Below are 16,644 nucleotides of genomic sequence, written 5' to 3' on the forward strand. Positions count from 1 at the left end.
ATATATGTATACATAGTTTATTTTTTCTACCCTTTAATTTATTTTGCCATAATTTTATTCATCACATTACTTACCTTTTTCCAAATCTATCAAAATTGACCTATACATTATAGCTTCGTATTTATTTTAGGTGCACGAAATGTTATTTCTAGTACTTGCCTTTTCTTTTCTAACTGACACGTGTGCAGAGATAACATGTTCGTACAGGTGCAGATGGTGTTTTAGTCATTTTCTTTCTCAAGGCATGAGAAAGAAAATGCCTTATTCCTGTTTTCCACATTTTAAATGTGGAAAAAAGGAATCAGACTGAGAAATTCCTCAGTGTTCCAATTTGAGGACGTGTGTGCACTTTGTGAGACTTTACATTTATGCATTTTTTCATTCATATGAGATAGAATATTGATTTATTTTTAATTTTATTTTTATATCGCTAAATCGCAACAGCAGTCGACTTAAGCCAGTTTACATTGTAAGGCAGATACATTACAATAATAATATAGATCAAGTCTGTTTATCACTTTCTGCCGACCAGCACCTTCAACCACAGACAAATCTCTGCTCGTGTTTACTCTGACTTCTCATCCTTTAGTAATCCACAACTGTTCAGACACAGAGTACAATGTATCCAACTCTGACTGTGACCACAGCTGTGGTTACATTCCTGTTTACACTAATCAAAGACTCTCTGTTCTCTTGATATTACTTAAGCCCTGCTCCTCCACAGCCTCCTCCTCCTCCACGCCTCCTAGTCATAGATCAACTGGGATTGTGTGTGTTTATGTCTATATTATAATGTGTTATGCAAACAATTATGTGTGGTGAAAGTTACAAACCCACAGGACGTGTGTGGAGCGATCCAAAAAGAGTTTATGGCACTCTGCACCACGCAGTGCCATGAGGGAGCGATGTGGTGTGCAGATTAAATTAAAAGTATTACTCCAGAAGTGCTTTTTTAAAACTCAGTCCTGCTGTGTAACTGGCGACTTGTGCAGTTTTCTTTTTACTTGCGTGCTCCAACATGTGACGTGTTTCCACAAATGGTTTGAAGCTATTAATCCAAGTATGGAAACTGCGCTCACCTTTCGAACACGTGCTGGAATACGAAGACCCGGAGCTGAACTGAAACCTGTGAAAGTTCCTGGAGATGTGATAGAGGTGTGCAGCCTGACCACAGGACTCTAATCTCGGCCCTTTCAAATCCCCGCTCTCGGGTGGGCCAACTTACCCTCCAGCGTGACTTCTTTGCCTGCCTTCTTGAGCGCCTGGACCGCCTGGTCGTGCGTTGCCTCCCGGAGGTCGTTGCCGTTCACCGACAGGATCGCGTCGCCCACCCGGAGAGCCCGGCTCTGGTCTGCGGCGAGCCCCGGGAAGATCTTTGAGATGAGGATGGGCATCCTGTTCTCGCGCCCCCCCTTAATGCTGATCCCCAGCCCGCCAGACTCCTGTTTGACAACCCGGACTTTGCGCACAGCTTCCGAAGACCCGTCCAGGCTGACGTGGAAGTCGCCTGGTCTCGACCCGAAACTGGACCCGGGGCTGCCGTAGCTGGAGCCGGGGCTCCCGAAGTCTGAGTTAGTGCCGTTATTCGGGTACTTTCCAGGGCTGTTCATGCTGTAACCGCCGTCGTACTGACCCCGACTGACCCCCCCGCGCCCCGGGCTGCCACTGCGCCCCCGACCCCCGTGGCTCTGGTTCTGGAGTTGGTCCTGACCCGAGGAATGACCGCGGCCGGGGTTCCCGGGACTTGTTCCCGGGTCGTTTCCGTTTGACATGCCATTTCGCAGGCCCGCCGAAGAGTTGCTGTAGTCCCAGTGATTGGTCCCGGGGCCGGTTGCCTCCGCGTCGGCCGTCAAAGTGAGCGTTTCTCGGGTGAGCTCGGCGGTCACTCGGATCCAGCGGTCACGGAGCAGAAGGTCCAGCTGTCCGTTTTTGTCTGCTCGGGTCCAAACTGCCATTCCGGGACGGTTAGCCTGCTCCGAGGCGGGCCGCTTTCACACTAAACTCATCATCAACTTTTTCCTCTTTTTCAGAGCGCGCACAAGCAGCGACTAGGCTCCACGGGCCCGCATTGACACACCCACTCCCGCCGTGACTGCAGGCAGAGGTGGGGGGAGACAGAAGGACTCCCAGAACACAGGGAGAGAAGAGGAAAAGCACAACTGGCTGTGATGTGCCAGCTTGTTGTTGAGTTCAGGCTCTGAGGATGTCCAACTTCCACTGGAAGTTAGAGCGACTGAAACGAGAAAGCTTCCTGTCAACCCTTTCAAAATAAAAAAAGCGGTCAGAGTAGACGGCTCCTGCCAGTGCAGGAAACCAAGAAAGAGAAGACGAGGCTCAAAATATGGACTAAAAACACTGACATAAAAGAAAAAGGGCAAAAGTCCACAAGAAAAAGCAAGGAATTAAGATTAAAATTCATCATATTTCTTTAAAGAAAATATATAAAACATAAAAATAAATCACACAATTAAGACCCCAAGTGAAAACATAACAAATTGAAGTCAAAACGATTTACATATTAAGTCCAAATTTATTTATTTTTTATTTTTTTTTATTTATTTTTTATTTTTTATTTTTTTATTTTTTTTTTTTTTTGCCTGTCCCGTTTGGCTCTTTTGCCATCAGAATTGTTGTCTAAAGGCAAAGAAAGATGCCCAACGGATTTACTTTACCAAATTGACCATCCCAGCCTTGCCATAATGGTCCATTTGATTCACCTTTTATTGTTTATTTTATTTTCACTTACTGAACATGGGACAGACTTGACTGGGGGAAAGAAGGGGAGAAAGAAAGAGGGAAAGAGAAACAGCTGAGAAGAGGGACGGGGGAGAAGGGCAAAAACCAAAAACCAACAGAACGGGCAGAAAAAGAAAAAAAAGAAGAAAAAAAGAAAAAAAATGCATATATCAATCACCTGGGTCACCTGCTGAGAAAGAAAAAAGAAAACAAGCAGAAGAGAACAAGAGTAATAGAATAAACAACATCACAATGATATATGGGAATATGACAGTAAATACTAAATATTAAACATTATTGTGCAGCACATAAGATCAACAGAACACAGTGTGCTTTGAGGTAGGAGCCAAAAAGGGTGTAGTTTGTGGGTGTGATCAACCGTGTGTACACCTGTGAGCATGGACGCGCTTGTTTTTTGTTTTTTAAAAGGTTCCTTCATGTAATGATCTACTAGAGGGTGTGGGGGGGCCACAGCCCCATCCTCCAGGGCATGAAGCAGGTATGGAGCTGATCAAAACTCCAGACATCCAGAGGCCCCCAGAACACAAGAGACCAAGGAAGACCAACAGAGGGGCAGCCGCGCCACTGTCCCAGAAAGAGCTGAGGAGAGTCCCAGATGAGGGCTCACTCAGCAGCTGCGGAGCAGAAGCCAGGGGGAGTTGCAGTGACGCGCCAAATTAAGTCCAAATTTAGAAGAAAGTACACCAACTGACAATTTTAAGATTTTGCATATCAGGAAATGTTAAATAATAATAATAATAATAATAATAATAATAATAATCCTCACCAGGTCTTACAACTGCAGGAGAACATCAACACATGACTTACTACACAATATCATTATTTATTTACCCCAGAAACAATGTCAGAAGCAGCTTGTAAAAACGCGCCATCGTTCACAGTTCATAGATTCACCTTTAGCATTAATAACTTGGAGAAATAACTTTGCGTATAACTTCTGTCTGTCACGTGGTTGTGGGAGATTTCAGCCCACTCTTCTTTACAGTGTTGCTTCATTTCATTGAGGTTTGTGGGCATTTATTTATGCACACCTCTCATAACGTCCCACCATAGAATTTGAGGTTGAGGTCTGGACTTGGCCATTGAAACACCTTGATTCTTTTCCTTTCCCCCCCCAGTCATCCTGTTATATACTTGCTGCTGTGTTTGGGGTCATTGTCCTGTCGTATGACCCAGTTGGGCCTTTGGGCTTCACATTTGACTCTGAGTTTATGGTCGACTGTGTGGCTGGTAGGAGCCCAGGCCCCCATGGCTGGAAAATAAGCCCAAATCATCACTCCTCCATCACCCTGCTTAATACTTGGCAGGAGGTGTTTGTGCCTAGAAGCTGAATTTGGTTTTCTCCAATTTCTCCAAATTCCACTGTACACCGTTCACTTTGGTCTCATCAGTCCAGAGGAAATTCATCCAGAGGTTTTGTGGTGTTTTTAGATGCAAATTTGGAAATTATTTACAAAACTACTTTCGGCTGCTCCGTTGTTCACAAGGTGGTCGTCACAGTGGGTAGCTCTGCATGTTGGATTTGGCAGATGTTATAAGGATTTGTCCTTCCTGATGGAGCTCTGAAGGGATTTGTGTCTCTACCTGAGATCAAACAAGGTATCTTTCACTTGTTAGGCGAATTTGTAAACCACTACATGCCAGAGCCATTAAAAAAAGGATTATTTGATATTGAAAAAATCAGGATTTTCAAGTGAATTTTAAACAATTTTAAAACAACCCAGGGTGTTTAATGTCAAAACTGTGAGATTTTAAGTCACATTTTGACTGAGGATGTCGATATGTTGTATTTTAACTGGTTTTAAGTTACATTTTTATTTTATTTTGAATGAACTAATATTAACAATAATAATATTCATGACAAATAATTAAATAATAAATAACCAAGAATTTAAAAAAAGTTTTACTTTTTAAAATCCAAATTTAGTTACCAGTCATTTGCAGTCTAATTTCTGACTTACTAGGTCAAAATTACAGCTTAAGTTTGTGTGAGAGAAACATCTGACAAAAAATTCAAAATTTTACTAGAAGTACAGAATATAAGATAGTTAATATTTTCACTTTGAAAAGTCCAAAGTCAGTTTTCAGTTATTGTTTGGGAGCATTTGGAGCCAATATGAAAGATAAAAATATTTAAATTAATTGCATGAATTATGTAAATATAAAAAAAATATAAGCCACTGAAGACAAAACTTGTAAAACAGTTTAAACTTGTGATAATAAAGGTGTCCTGAAACCCAGAGCCTTCATTAGGTGGACCACATACTTGAACGCTTTTATTCTGAAAGTATAATCACCCACCTTCCTCTTTTAGTCCCCATAAAGCAGCTTGGACTCATGCGGCTTGTCAGAGTAAACTCAGAGCTGGATGACAGGCACACGCAGCCAATGGACACGTAGACCTGTAGATTATTTATTCATGATGGCAGAGGCGGGGAGTCCATAAAGCCATTATGGATCCACTGAGTAGTGGGGACAAAGCCTTCTTAAGTTCACTCACTGCGGTGACTCTATTAATGGATCCTGCTGCCTAATGTCTACTTTGATAGTCCCAGTACTACCTCACATAGTCAGATAGCCGTAACTACAGGAGCAAAAATATAGCTAAGTTATATAAACTCCAACACCAATAAATAATATGCATCAAAACCTGATATATGTTTTTATTTATATTTGATTAATAAAATACAGGAATGTCTCTCTGTTCACTATGAATGTGGCATGGGTGTTGATGCCAGAGATTTTTCCACTTCACCATCTCTGGAGTTTACAGAGAATGGTCTAAAAAAGAGAAAATATCCAGTGAGCAGCAGTTCACGTTGATGCCAGAGGTCAGAGGAGAATGTCCACACAGGAAGGCAACAGTGAGTCAAATAACTACTTGTTACAACCAAGGTATGCAGAAGAGCATCCCCGAAGACACAACATGTCAAACCTTGATAGGAGATGGCTACAGAAACAGAAGACCACACCAGGTTCCTCTCCTGTCAGCTGAGAACAGGAAACTGAGGCTACGGTTCCCACAGATTCAGAATACTTTATTAATCCATTAATTTAATTATTTTTTAAAAAGCACTCTGTTTATTATTATTAAAATTAGACTGTGGTAAGATCATCATTTTATCTTGATAGCTACTTTTGTCATTTATAATCTGCTGTTTTATCCGTAATCTGAACCAAAGTGGGTTCCACATTAGAGCATCATTAGTTTCCATTATAAAGACATTTTTAATGCGCTGTGGAGGAAAAACCTTTTGTTCCTCATGTTCCATATCCACATCACTTGTGATCACAGTATGATAAGTCATCATTATTATTTTAACTGTTCTCATTATTACCCTCTGGCCTGATGGAGATCAGTGATAGTATGACAGGATTCTTAACGTTTGTACATTAAAGACATTTTCCTTTTACAGCAGCTAATCCGGTTACTGTAATCAGATGTTCCTGGTTATTAAGATAATCACAAATTACATGAGGTTTCCCAGTTGTTAGCAGAGGCTGGACTAAGTGTAGGTAAATACAAAAATATTTGTGTTGGTGAGACCTACAGTGTCACAACATGACTTCTCCACCCTTGTGTCTGTGCTCTTTGCCACCGGCAGAGTCACATCTGTGACTTGATTTACCTTCATCAATTTTGAATGAAAGAAGCTCAGCTGCTACATCAGTCATGTTTCCATAGATCTTTCTGTGTGTAGATAAAACAACAATACGCTCGCTTTCAAAAAAGGGTTCAACATTATAACCGTCATGAAGGCAGGGTTTATTGTAGGACTGCTGCACCGACCGCCTTCAGGCATGTTATTCTATTCAAGTGAGATCTCCGCAGTTAGCAGGTGGGTTGTTCAGCGGTTCCAGTCTTTAAGTAATACTAAAGTTGTTAATTTGAATTTTGGATTTACTTTTGTCTTACATAGAAAATGTTTTCTGGTAAGGTTTTTAGAGCTTCGAGTCTCTGCAACTTTCCCGAGACACTCCACCTGTGGACTGAAGGTTTGAAGGTGAAGTCCCAGGTTGTCCAATCCCAAAGCTGGATCCAAACCATGCCAGAACAATCCTCCCACAGCATGACAGTCACCGGATCTGGCCTGTGCTGTCCTCAGGAAGTACACCTCACATGCACTTGCCCGCTTGTTTAGAATATAGCGAAGGATAACTCAGCTGACTCTGTCAGTTTTTCCACATCTGTAAAGAGCAGTGATTGTTCTACAGCATCTGAGGAAGAGCCGCCCATCTGTTTTCCCTTACATGTTCCAAGCTGGAGCGTCAAAGTCGTGAAACAAGCTGTTTCCTCATTTCTGTCCCATAGATCCACACGGCCGTGTCACATTATTCACATTGTCCTATTGAAACCGCATCAAACTGCTTCACCCGTCCTCTGTTACCCCAACAGTGATTCTTCTGCCACAATTCCAGCTTTTCCTCGTGACTTCTGAGAGAATAATCAGACAAATGCACTGCAGTCTGAGAGTTGGTGCACTTTAAGGCCAGCATTTACATGTATGTACTGTAAACAGCTGAGCATCATGAGCAGGTGAAAGAAAACTGTGAGAAAAAATGGAAAACTACCTGCCACAATGGAACCCTTATTTTTTTTCTTTCCTTTGTAGCTGGCATTTGTTTGTTGTAGAGTTTAACTTTGGAGCACATCTGCCAGCCAGTCTGCCTGCATCTGCGCTGGTTTCTTCCCACAGTCTCAAAACACTCATGGTGTGGATGTGACTGTGAATGGATTGAAGTGGATGACCGGTTAGATAAATTGATACTTAAGTATTATCAAAGTAACTCCATCCATGTGACGTTTACTGCTTTACAGGGACATGTTCAGGTCACATGACAGGACGGTGAAGTTGCTCACACGATTTCTGTGATTCTGTGATCTTTATTAATTCCTCAGAGTAGCAATTTTAGTCCACTAAATGGGTTCAAATTAAATTTCTTGAAAGCACTACTTGAACATAAAAGGGTTAGTTCACACTGACGATGTGTGTTTGGATGCGTTTACAAGCTGGTGATGCAGTCCTGAGTACCTGCGCCTCAGCAGAGTGTGTGTATTCTCTCTATTACATAAATGTAGTGTGTATCTGTGGTCCCACTCATTTATTCAGAATCTTCCGTTAACTTGTAGTGAAATAATCTCTACCTGCCTGCTTATTCCTTTCACGTACTGCATTAGAACCACAGATGTGTCAATTTTTAATTTTTTAAAGTATAAATGATCCGTCAACAAGGTCTTTTACCCACCTGCTGCTCAAGAACAGGCACTTTACTCCTGAATTATGAAGCAGCGTGTTGTGTTTATTCGTGAAGCTCGGGTCTACTGAACACGTCAAACAGAAAAACTCGGAGCTGGTCGTGTTTGTCGTTAGATTTTATTGCAGCCGAGGTTTTCTTAGTGTTTACAAAACCAGAGCAGATTGCAAGCGTCCACGGGGAGTGAAGGGGGGCGGGAGTTTCACATGAGCATCGTCACGCTGCGTCAGTTAAGGGTGCAGCCTGCAGCTTCACCCCGTTACATTCACAGTGTCGCCGCTGTCGAAGCCTCATCCAGCTGGAACGGGAACTTTTTGGATGATTATACATAAACGCTGAGGGTCGTGTACAAGCTTTAAATTTACAATTCTGTTTCTCTAAGTTACATTCAAAACAAAAAACAAGGCAACCACAGAGCGCTAAAATGAGATGCTGACTCTCTGCTGTGCAGCTTTCAACCTCACCTCCACCCTCTCTCTTCTCTCTTACAGCACCCCCCTCCCCCCGGCACTCTCCCGATCTGCCCTCTCCTCAGTCTGCAGCTGTGAGCGTCGGGGAGTGTCGTAGTGCTGTTGATAAGGCAGAAACAGAGAGAGCTACTCACTCAAACCTTAAAAGGTCAAGAGCTCTGTGCATGTGTGCATTTGTGATGGGTAAGATAAGGAAGATAATGCAGCTGTGTGACGGGTGAGGCGGTGGTGTGTTGGAGTCTCTAGTTTCTTACTAAAAAGGCTCGAGATACAGCCCGAGAAAATTTGTTTTTTAAGCTTTATATATCATAGCACAACCATTCAACCCAGTAATATTTAAAGAACCTTGAAGCACCTCACTGGATCGAGTGTTCTCATTACGATTTATTGGAGCCAATCAGATGGCTCGCTGAGTCGTTACTGCTGTGCATGAACCCACTAGAAGCCTAGTTTGTCTGTGAATGTGTGCACAGTGTCCATCAGCCTGCTCATTGGCTTGCATTGTTGATCGTCTCGGCGTGGTGGAGCTGCTCTTAATGTTGGGAGTGGGGAGGGAGACACTGTGGCTGAGGGAAAGGTGGAGGGTGAGAGTTTGCTTGAGGGAACGCCTCGACTTGGGACTGGCGTTGCAGCTGTGGTCTCTGAGCAGCAGCAGCAGCAGCAGCAGCTTTGGCCTCCCTCTTGGGAGTATTGTTGAGGATGTCCAGGCTCCGGCGACTGGAGGAAATGACATCGGCGACGAATTTGGTGCATTCAGCACAGACGTCCCGCAGTGTGCAGCCGTGAGCGTACAGGTGGGGGAACTCCTCCTCCACTGAGCGGCGGGATAAGCTGCGCAGCGACCTGCAGAGGAGGGTGGAACAGTTTTATTAGAGCAGACGTGAGGCATTCAAAGAAAGCCGAATATAAAACTAAGGGAGATTTCCATAATGACTACATGGTTCTTTAACAATAATTTAACTCAGGGGTGTCCAACTCCAGGCCTCGAGGGCCGGTATCCTGCAGGTTTTAGATCTCACCCTGGATCAACACACCTGAATCACATGATTAGTTCATTACCAGGCCTCTGGAGAACTTCAAGACATGTTGAGGAGGTAATTTAGCCATTTAAATCAGCTGTGGTGGATCAAGGACACCTAAAACCTGCAGGACACCGGTCCTCGAGGCCTGGAGTTGGACACCCCTGATTTAACTGCACATCCAATAAGCACTCAGGGCCATCCCTCACACCCCCAAAACAAAAATGTTTTAGTTCACAAGCCATAAAAAACTGAGGGCTGACCCCCCCTCCCTTATGACTTACAAAAATAAAATGCTTTTTTAGATATTTAATAAACCACACATGTTGTGGAAAAGCTACAGTACTACTTTAAGTTTTTCTTCTTCAGAAAAAGCCACTAATTTATTTCTCTTTTTATTTATCTATTTATTGGCAGCACTTTTAAAACCAAACTGACAACAATGACTGCTCAGCAGAGACACATCAGCTGAACATCTGGAAAGACGGAGCTACACTAGATCTTTCCAAGCTTACCCAAAGTGGCTGAAATATAAACACAGACATGCAGCAGCGCTGGGGCATCACAGTCACTAACGAGGAGATTAAGGTCAGCTTCTCTGATTGAAAAAAACCAAAACAAAACAACTCGCTGTTACAAAACTCTGTGTGTTTCTGTGCACGGAGCCGCATGGTCGGGTCTTGGTGACAGGTGTTAGAGAGCGGCTCAGCACAGCACCACGCCAGTGGCCCATTTCTCTCGTCAGCTCGCTGTTTGGCTCTCTCTGTCCACTCTCTCTTCCACTTCTGTCTTCACAGGGCCAAAAACAGCGAGGATTTTGATGACAGCTGGGTAATTATTACATAATGGCTGCTTAGAGGCCCTGGAAGAGGCACTGCACTGATTACATAACTAAAGAGAGAGAGAGAGAGAGGGGGAGGTAGGTGGAAGTTGGTGATTGGATTGAGTAGGCAATCTGCGATTGGTTGAGGTAAGCACAGAGGCTGGTGCTGCTTAGGCTCGAGAAGGTTAGCAGTCATTGGCTTGAGTTAGAGGCAGACTTAAATAGATTTGACCTGTTTTTCCGTCTAGGTGTCCACTGTCTCGGGATTGAACCTGAGCAGTGAGCGGATGACAACACTGTGGGGAAACTGGTGTGTTGGAGTCCAAATGTCAGGTTGGCCTCAGGTTTGGAAACAAAAAGGTGTGCAGCTCAGAAGGTAGTACTTAACCTAGCTTAGCTACGCCAGGTGTTTCATATTTGCTACATGGCTTTTTGAGACCCATGTATCTGTCTGTGCAATAAGTTGCACAAAAATGCCAGAAGTAGCAGATATGATACAAATTAAAACTCAGATATTTAAATTAATATTTAATTTATTTTTTAAAAATTTGAATTTTGGGGCAATTGTTTCAGGGTCCAGGCCTTACAGGGATTAAACCTTTGAACTTCCTTATCAGCTTTGACGAGCTTAAACTAAGGCTGTAAACATGTTAAAAAGGACCTGTTCTGCTTCTTTAGTATTCTATGTAGCACTGCATTATTCACATTTAAAAATAAAACAAAACCTGAAAACATTTTTCTCTTCTGCCAGCTCCTCATTTGAATCTGGGCTTTCTTTCCTTTCTTTCCTGAAGCCTGCAGAGGGGCAGCAGGCATTGCCTGGGAGAGTGGGAGCCTTGAAGTTCCAATTCTAAGTTAATGTTATCAGAAAATGGCAACCAGAGTTATTATAGTTTTCTCATTAGTTTTTATTTAGAATTTTTGTTTTAACCCTCTCGAGGCAGGCGTTGCCGATTTGCACCAGTTAAAAACTAACAACCTGATTACCCCACATACATATTTTATGAGTTTTTTTTTACTCAGAAGGACTGCATGTTACTGCAGGACTTGGTTGTGCATTAGCAACACAAAGTTTAATTTGAGCCTGAGAGGGTTAAGTTCAGTTTGTCTGCCACAGCAGATTTTCTTGTTTCAGTTAGTTTTAGTCTTTTTAATTATACATGTATAGAGGGCAAATCAGTGCAGGTATCACAATCAAAACAAAGAGCATATATATAATATATATAATCATGTATAGACATCCAGAGTCTATATTAACACATTGATCATCAGACAGATACTAAAACATTTCCTTGGTATATTTTTTATTTTAGTTTAGTCAGTTTTCAAAGTTAACAAAATAAAACAAACTGGAATGATCTTGTTAAGTCTAGTTTTTATTTTTTATTTTTGTTTTTCACATCCAGTTTTAGTTTTTGGTTTATTTTTTGTTTACTGAAATCATCTTGATGCTACTTTTTGAAATGAAAGATGTGGAAGGCTGTGACAGCTGCAAACATCTGCAGCAGCTGCAAACATCTGCAGCAGCTGCAAACATCTGCAGCAGCTGCAAACATCTGCAGCAGCAGACACTCCAACAGGAACTTTACGTTTAACACCTGCTTATTTTGAGCCACACCACTCAAACATATTTTAGTTGCTTTCTAAAACACAAAAGTGTTTGAAGAGAATAAGCCTCTGTGCTAACAAAGGAGAAACAGTGACTTGCTATTTTGAGTATTTTAAGTTCCTGAGAGGTTCCTGTGGTTCTTCTCCCCACATGGTGTGACTGTCAGCGGGTCTGTCTGAACTGCCATTCCAAAAAAAAAAATATATATATATATAATAAAATAATAAAAGAGCAGATCAGGGCACTGCCAGTGAAAGGTGCCAGACACCAAAGATGTGAGATCGACATCTAGGGACATTTTAGAGAGTTTGATGTTAGAAAAACGAAGCTTTTAATTAAAAAAGGCCATGTCTGGCAGAGATCGAGGCGGTGTGTGCCCCTGCCAGGCCTCTACTGCTTGGCTATCATAGCCGTTCCCAAATCCCCCTCTCATGTAGATTTTAGGGGATAGTGGTTGTCGCCGGTGCAAACTGCACCCCTTTTTTAAGAGCTCTGCAACAGGCACAGCCTCCATAGGAAACTCATCAGTTAGATTTGGAAAGGAAGGTATGTTAGGTATGCTTTTCACATTTCTTTTGATCTTTCTCCTGGTCCTCAGTGCATACTTCAGAAGAAAACTGTCGTTTTATTTTCAGCCAGCTTTATAATCTTCTCTACAATAAACAGACTCAGCTATTGAAGACAAACACAGACTCACTTGTAGACTTGGCTTTTTTGTCCATGGCTCTTTGGAGTGCTGTGAAAGCCCACAGTGTACACAGGAATGTGGGCCATCTTCTTTGAGGGAATCTTCATCTGGAGCACAGAAGAGGCAGACCAAGAGGAAAAACAATCAGGCAGAGGAAATAGAACCGAGAGAGCCTGTGGTGGGAGGCACTGCAGATGACTTTCACATTACAAGTATTTCTAGCCTCTACGACAATAGAGATTCAAAACACATGAACATCAAGGCCACGAGCCGTACAGTCACAGAGCAACAATAAGCAAATGCACATATTTCAATAAAAACGAACCACAACTGTAAAAAACAACACACACAAATTAGCCACAGCACACAAATCACACAAAATCCAAACCTACAGAGCACAGAACCACACATCCAACACGGCCCGGGACTGAGGCAACAAATCAAAACCAGCAAACGAACAAAAGAAGAAGAAGTGACGTCAATAGAAATGACAACCAGGCTCAAATAATGCGTTAATAAGCACTAAAACATGTCATTTAACCCCTTTCTGCAGCAGCTCCAGCAGCCTCTTTCTTTCTCTTTTTACATGTAAAAGCTCCACATAGCTTTACTTAACAGGTCAACCTGAAGCATAAATGACTTCATATGTTTATTCTCATTCAAATGTAGCCCTTTAAATGCAAGTTCTTTGTTGTAACAATGCTTCTTGGCAATAAATCTTATACCATTACCAAAGCCTGCTTATTTCCCCTTAAATGGCCTTTTCATCCTCTCCACTCCCCTAACAGAGGTAGCCTCTGATGAACCCCCGCTCTGTAGAGCATAGAGTCCCAGACATCATAGACGTTGCAGAATCTCATCTAGATATCTCTGTGAACTGAGATCGCCTGCAGTGATGACAAGCCTTGTATTTCCAGTGAGGGAGATACCACCCCACAGCAGTGCGCTGCCTCCATTAAAAGCTGTTACTCTATCAGTCCACTCCACACTCTGATGATCCAGTGGCCGTAGGCAGAGTCTGAACTCAATGCTGAACGAAGCTAATCAGGCGTCAGTCAGACATCTGACGGTCTCCAGAAGCTCAAAACAAGAGCTAATGGCAGAATAAGCAGTTTGGCATTGGCAGAGAAGATTTAGCGAGTTTCTCATAGGTCCAACGCACATACTCTACTCTGCTACTCGACCTACAATCGTGTTTCCAACAGTTTTAAGACTTAAGACATAAGATTTGCCAAGAAGAAGCATACAACCAAGAGTGTAATCGACCAAACTAACATTGCCTTTCTTTTTGTGTTTATATGAAAAAAAAATTACAACAAATTTTATTATGAATATAATGGTGACACTCACTGCACACAGCTCTGTCTGTGAGTGCAGAAGCTCCACCCACTCCGTGCCAAAACCTTCTGTTTATGAGGAGCAGCCAATAAGAAGAAAGTTGACTAGAACGGCTTTAAAGGGAGTCCAGATGCCAGAGTCCTCACACCAGAGTGATGCAGAGAGCGGTTAAATCTATATCTATTACACTGTTTTATGTTAAAAATAAAATTAGTTTTTCATTTTTTGTAGAAATATTTTTTAACTTAACAATTCACAGTGTGTAAGAATGACAGTTCAGATGTGAAAACATTATATAACTTTATATACTTTAATTAAAAAGACCTGGTATTAAATGACATAACATGTATGAACAGAAAAATTTAAAACTACAGCAGTAAAAGTAATGACATGAAAAGCGAGGCTAAAAAGGCTGAGTACAAAGTCATACACAGCTGAATAAAAACAGAGCCAAAAGAAAAGATTTGAAAGTTAGAAAGTTACCTTTGCACTGCAGGAGCTGCAGACAGATCTGGGAGAAAAAGAAAAGATTTTACTACTACAGCACACATGTCTGCACACTTTCCTACTGCTTAAGCGGGAACAGGCCGCTCTGATGGCTATAAACCCCCCACCCCGGTAAGACCTGTTCTCATGCTACTTGTTCTAATAATCCCTAATTGTAGCATTTGGAGGTGCAGCACAGTCACAGCATGGTCCCTGGTTCCAATCTCTTGCATGAAAACCTTTGAATTCAGTAGTGATTAGTGGGAGCATAAATGTGAAGGGTACAGAAAAAAATCAGTGGCACTGAAGGTCGTAGTAAGCACAGTGGTGTCCATCGTGGCAGGAAGCAGGAACAGGGAGAGTAGAGAAAAATAAATGCAAGAATGAGCAGCTCCAGAGCACTCTGGACCTCAGGCTGGGACAAAGCTTCATGTTCTGACAGGAAAACCACCCTAAACACACAGCCAAGACAAAGAAGTGGCCTCAGGGCCACTGTGTGAATGTCCTTGAGTGACCCGGTCAGAGCCCAGGCTTGAAGCCAATTGAACATCGTTGGCAAGATCTGAAAATGGCTGCGCACCGACGTGCCCCATCCAGCCTGATGGAGCACGAGAGGCTCTGCAAAGCAGAATGGAAGAAACTGCCCACATATATGTCTGCTAAGCGTGTAACTGAGTACCACAAAGGCTGAATGCTTATGCACATGTTATATTTAGTTCTTTTATTTTCATACATCACAGCAAACTTTGTTCACTTTGTCTTTATGAGATATTGTGAGTAGATTTCTGAGGTAAAAAATGAATCGCACTTTGGAATAAGCCCGTAATTTGACAAAATGTGGAACAAGTGAAGTGCCGTGAATACTTTCCGCATGGACTGTAAATATGCCCGGGTATTGATTTGTGGAGACTCATGTTTCAGCTGCAACCTTGGAACAAACGTTTAAACATCAACAAGAGAATGAAAGACTTCCTTCATACCTTTTGCACAGTAAGCAGGTAGACGGCCACGAGAAGAGGGGGAATTTCACTCTGCAGCAGCAGCAAACCTGAGAACACACACTCACAGTCAGTGAATCCCGTTAGTGTCAACAGCACAAAGAAACACTGCACTGAGAGAAGTTCTGCACTGTTACCTTCCCCCGCTTCAGGTTATTGTAGAGCTCTTTGCTCTGGAGAAACTTTTCCATCTCCGCTTTGACCAGTACTCGCCGCACGTTGATGACCTCGTCCACGGTTAAGGCGAGGCTCTCAACAGGGTGGCTGAACTCATCCTGAACACAACCGAGAGCAGTTAAAGAGAGGAAACCCATCATTCTGAGCTCCTGTCCACGGTTTATTTTAAAGAAAAAGCTATAGATAAGAGATTACAGAGGAAAACTACAAACCGGCTGAGGTCAAAGCCAAAATGTTATCATCTGCAGTTTTGTTTGTGTGAAACAGTCAAAGAAAAGTTTAAGCTCCTGAACACAAGTCTTTTCATACACATGAAAGACTTGTGTTCAAAAGATTAACTAAACCTTGCAGGAAATTGCCAGAAATTTAACATTTCAACACAACAGTATGTACTACTCCTTTTACAAAACTGAACTATCTGCCAGTCTCGTGTCCTCCTGCACAGTTTCGCACCTGAGCCTCCAACTTCCCTTTCTACTGCACGGATACATGTTGTGCATATCTGTGAAGGGAGCAGTACACACCCATGCAAAGGTTTTTTGGGGCGGGCATTTTTCTGCAAGGATTAGCCTTCATTTGAAAAATAATATGGCAACTTTTAAAATAAAGTCATTGCTGTTGATTTAGATCAATATTATCGATACTGCAGCACTTTATACAGTAAAAAAATGGAGATATAACCCCGCCAATCTAAGCTCAGTAACAGATAAAATTGGCTTGACAGGATGAATATTTCTGCAGTGATGTCACATGAAGCCGAGGACCATCCTCCAGTGTTTTCATCTCACCATCCACTGGTGCTCGTCTCCAGCTCTGGACTCAAACGCGGTCTCGGATCCCTCTGTAGTCTCATCGACTGAGCTCAGAGACAGGCGGGCCGGAGAGGGCGGCACCCAGCCGTGAACCGGGAAGGAGGCTGGCACGTGGACATGAATGAAAAGTGAATGAGACAGAGAGGGAATGATGAGCTGAGGACAGTAGAAAGTGAATGAGAGAAAGCCACGAGTCGCGGTCTGAAGAATC

At 42.6% G+C, this 16,644-nt stretch overlaps 2 protein-coding genes across 2 annotated transcripts in view; both read right to left on the reverse strand.

Annotated features, from left to right (window-relative positions):
- Positions 1-2,165, reverse strand: part of sntb2 (syntrophin, beta 2) — a 33,157-nt gene extending 30,992 nt beyond the window's left edge. The window contains exon 1 of the mRNA XM_085414878.1: positions 1,226-2,165. Within this exon, the coding sequence (XP_085271004.1) occupies positions 1,226-1,955 (730 nt within the window). The 5' untranslated portion in view covers positions 1,956-2,165. The remainder of the gene's footprint in view (positions 1-1,225) is intronic.
- Positions 2,166-8,123: 5,958 nt separating this feature from the next.
- The window catches only part of spire2 (spire-type actin nucleation factor 2), a 55,038-nt gene continuing 46,517 nt past the window's right edge, over positions 8,124-16,644 (reverse strand). The window contains exons 10-15 of the mRNA XM_085414854.1: positions 16,410-16,537; positions 15,582-15,719; positions 15,427-15,494; positions 14,444-14,471; positions 12,632-12,729; positions 8,124-9,326 (exon numbers count right to left, since the gene is read on the reverse strand). Coding sequence (XP_085270980.1) covers positions 9,017-9,326; positions 12,632-12,729; positions 14,444-14,471; positions 15,427-15,494; positions 15,582-15,719; positions 16,410-16,537 — 770 coding nt within the window. The 3' untranslated portion in view covers positions 8,124-9,016. The remainder of the gene's footprint in view (positions 9,327-12,631; positions 12,730-14,443; positions 14,472-15,426; positions 15,495-15,581; positions 15,720-16,409; positions 16,538-16,644) is intronic.

Source organism: Rhamphochromis longiceps, linkage group LG7 (assembly GCF_057381845.1).
Source record: "Rhamphochromis longiceps isolate RC_006_pf linkage group LG7, R_longiceps_female_GT1.1, whole genome shotgun sequence".
NCBI classification, from domain to species: Eukaryota; Metazoa; Chordata; class Actinopteri; order Cichliformes; family Cichlidae; genus Rhamphochromis; species Rhamphochromis longiceps.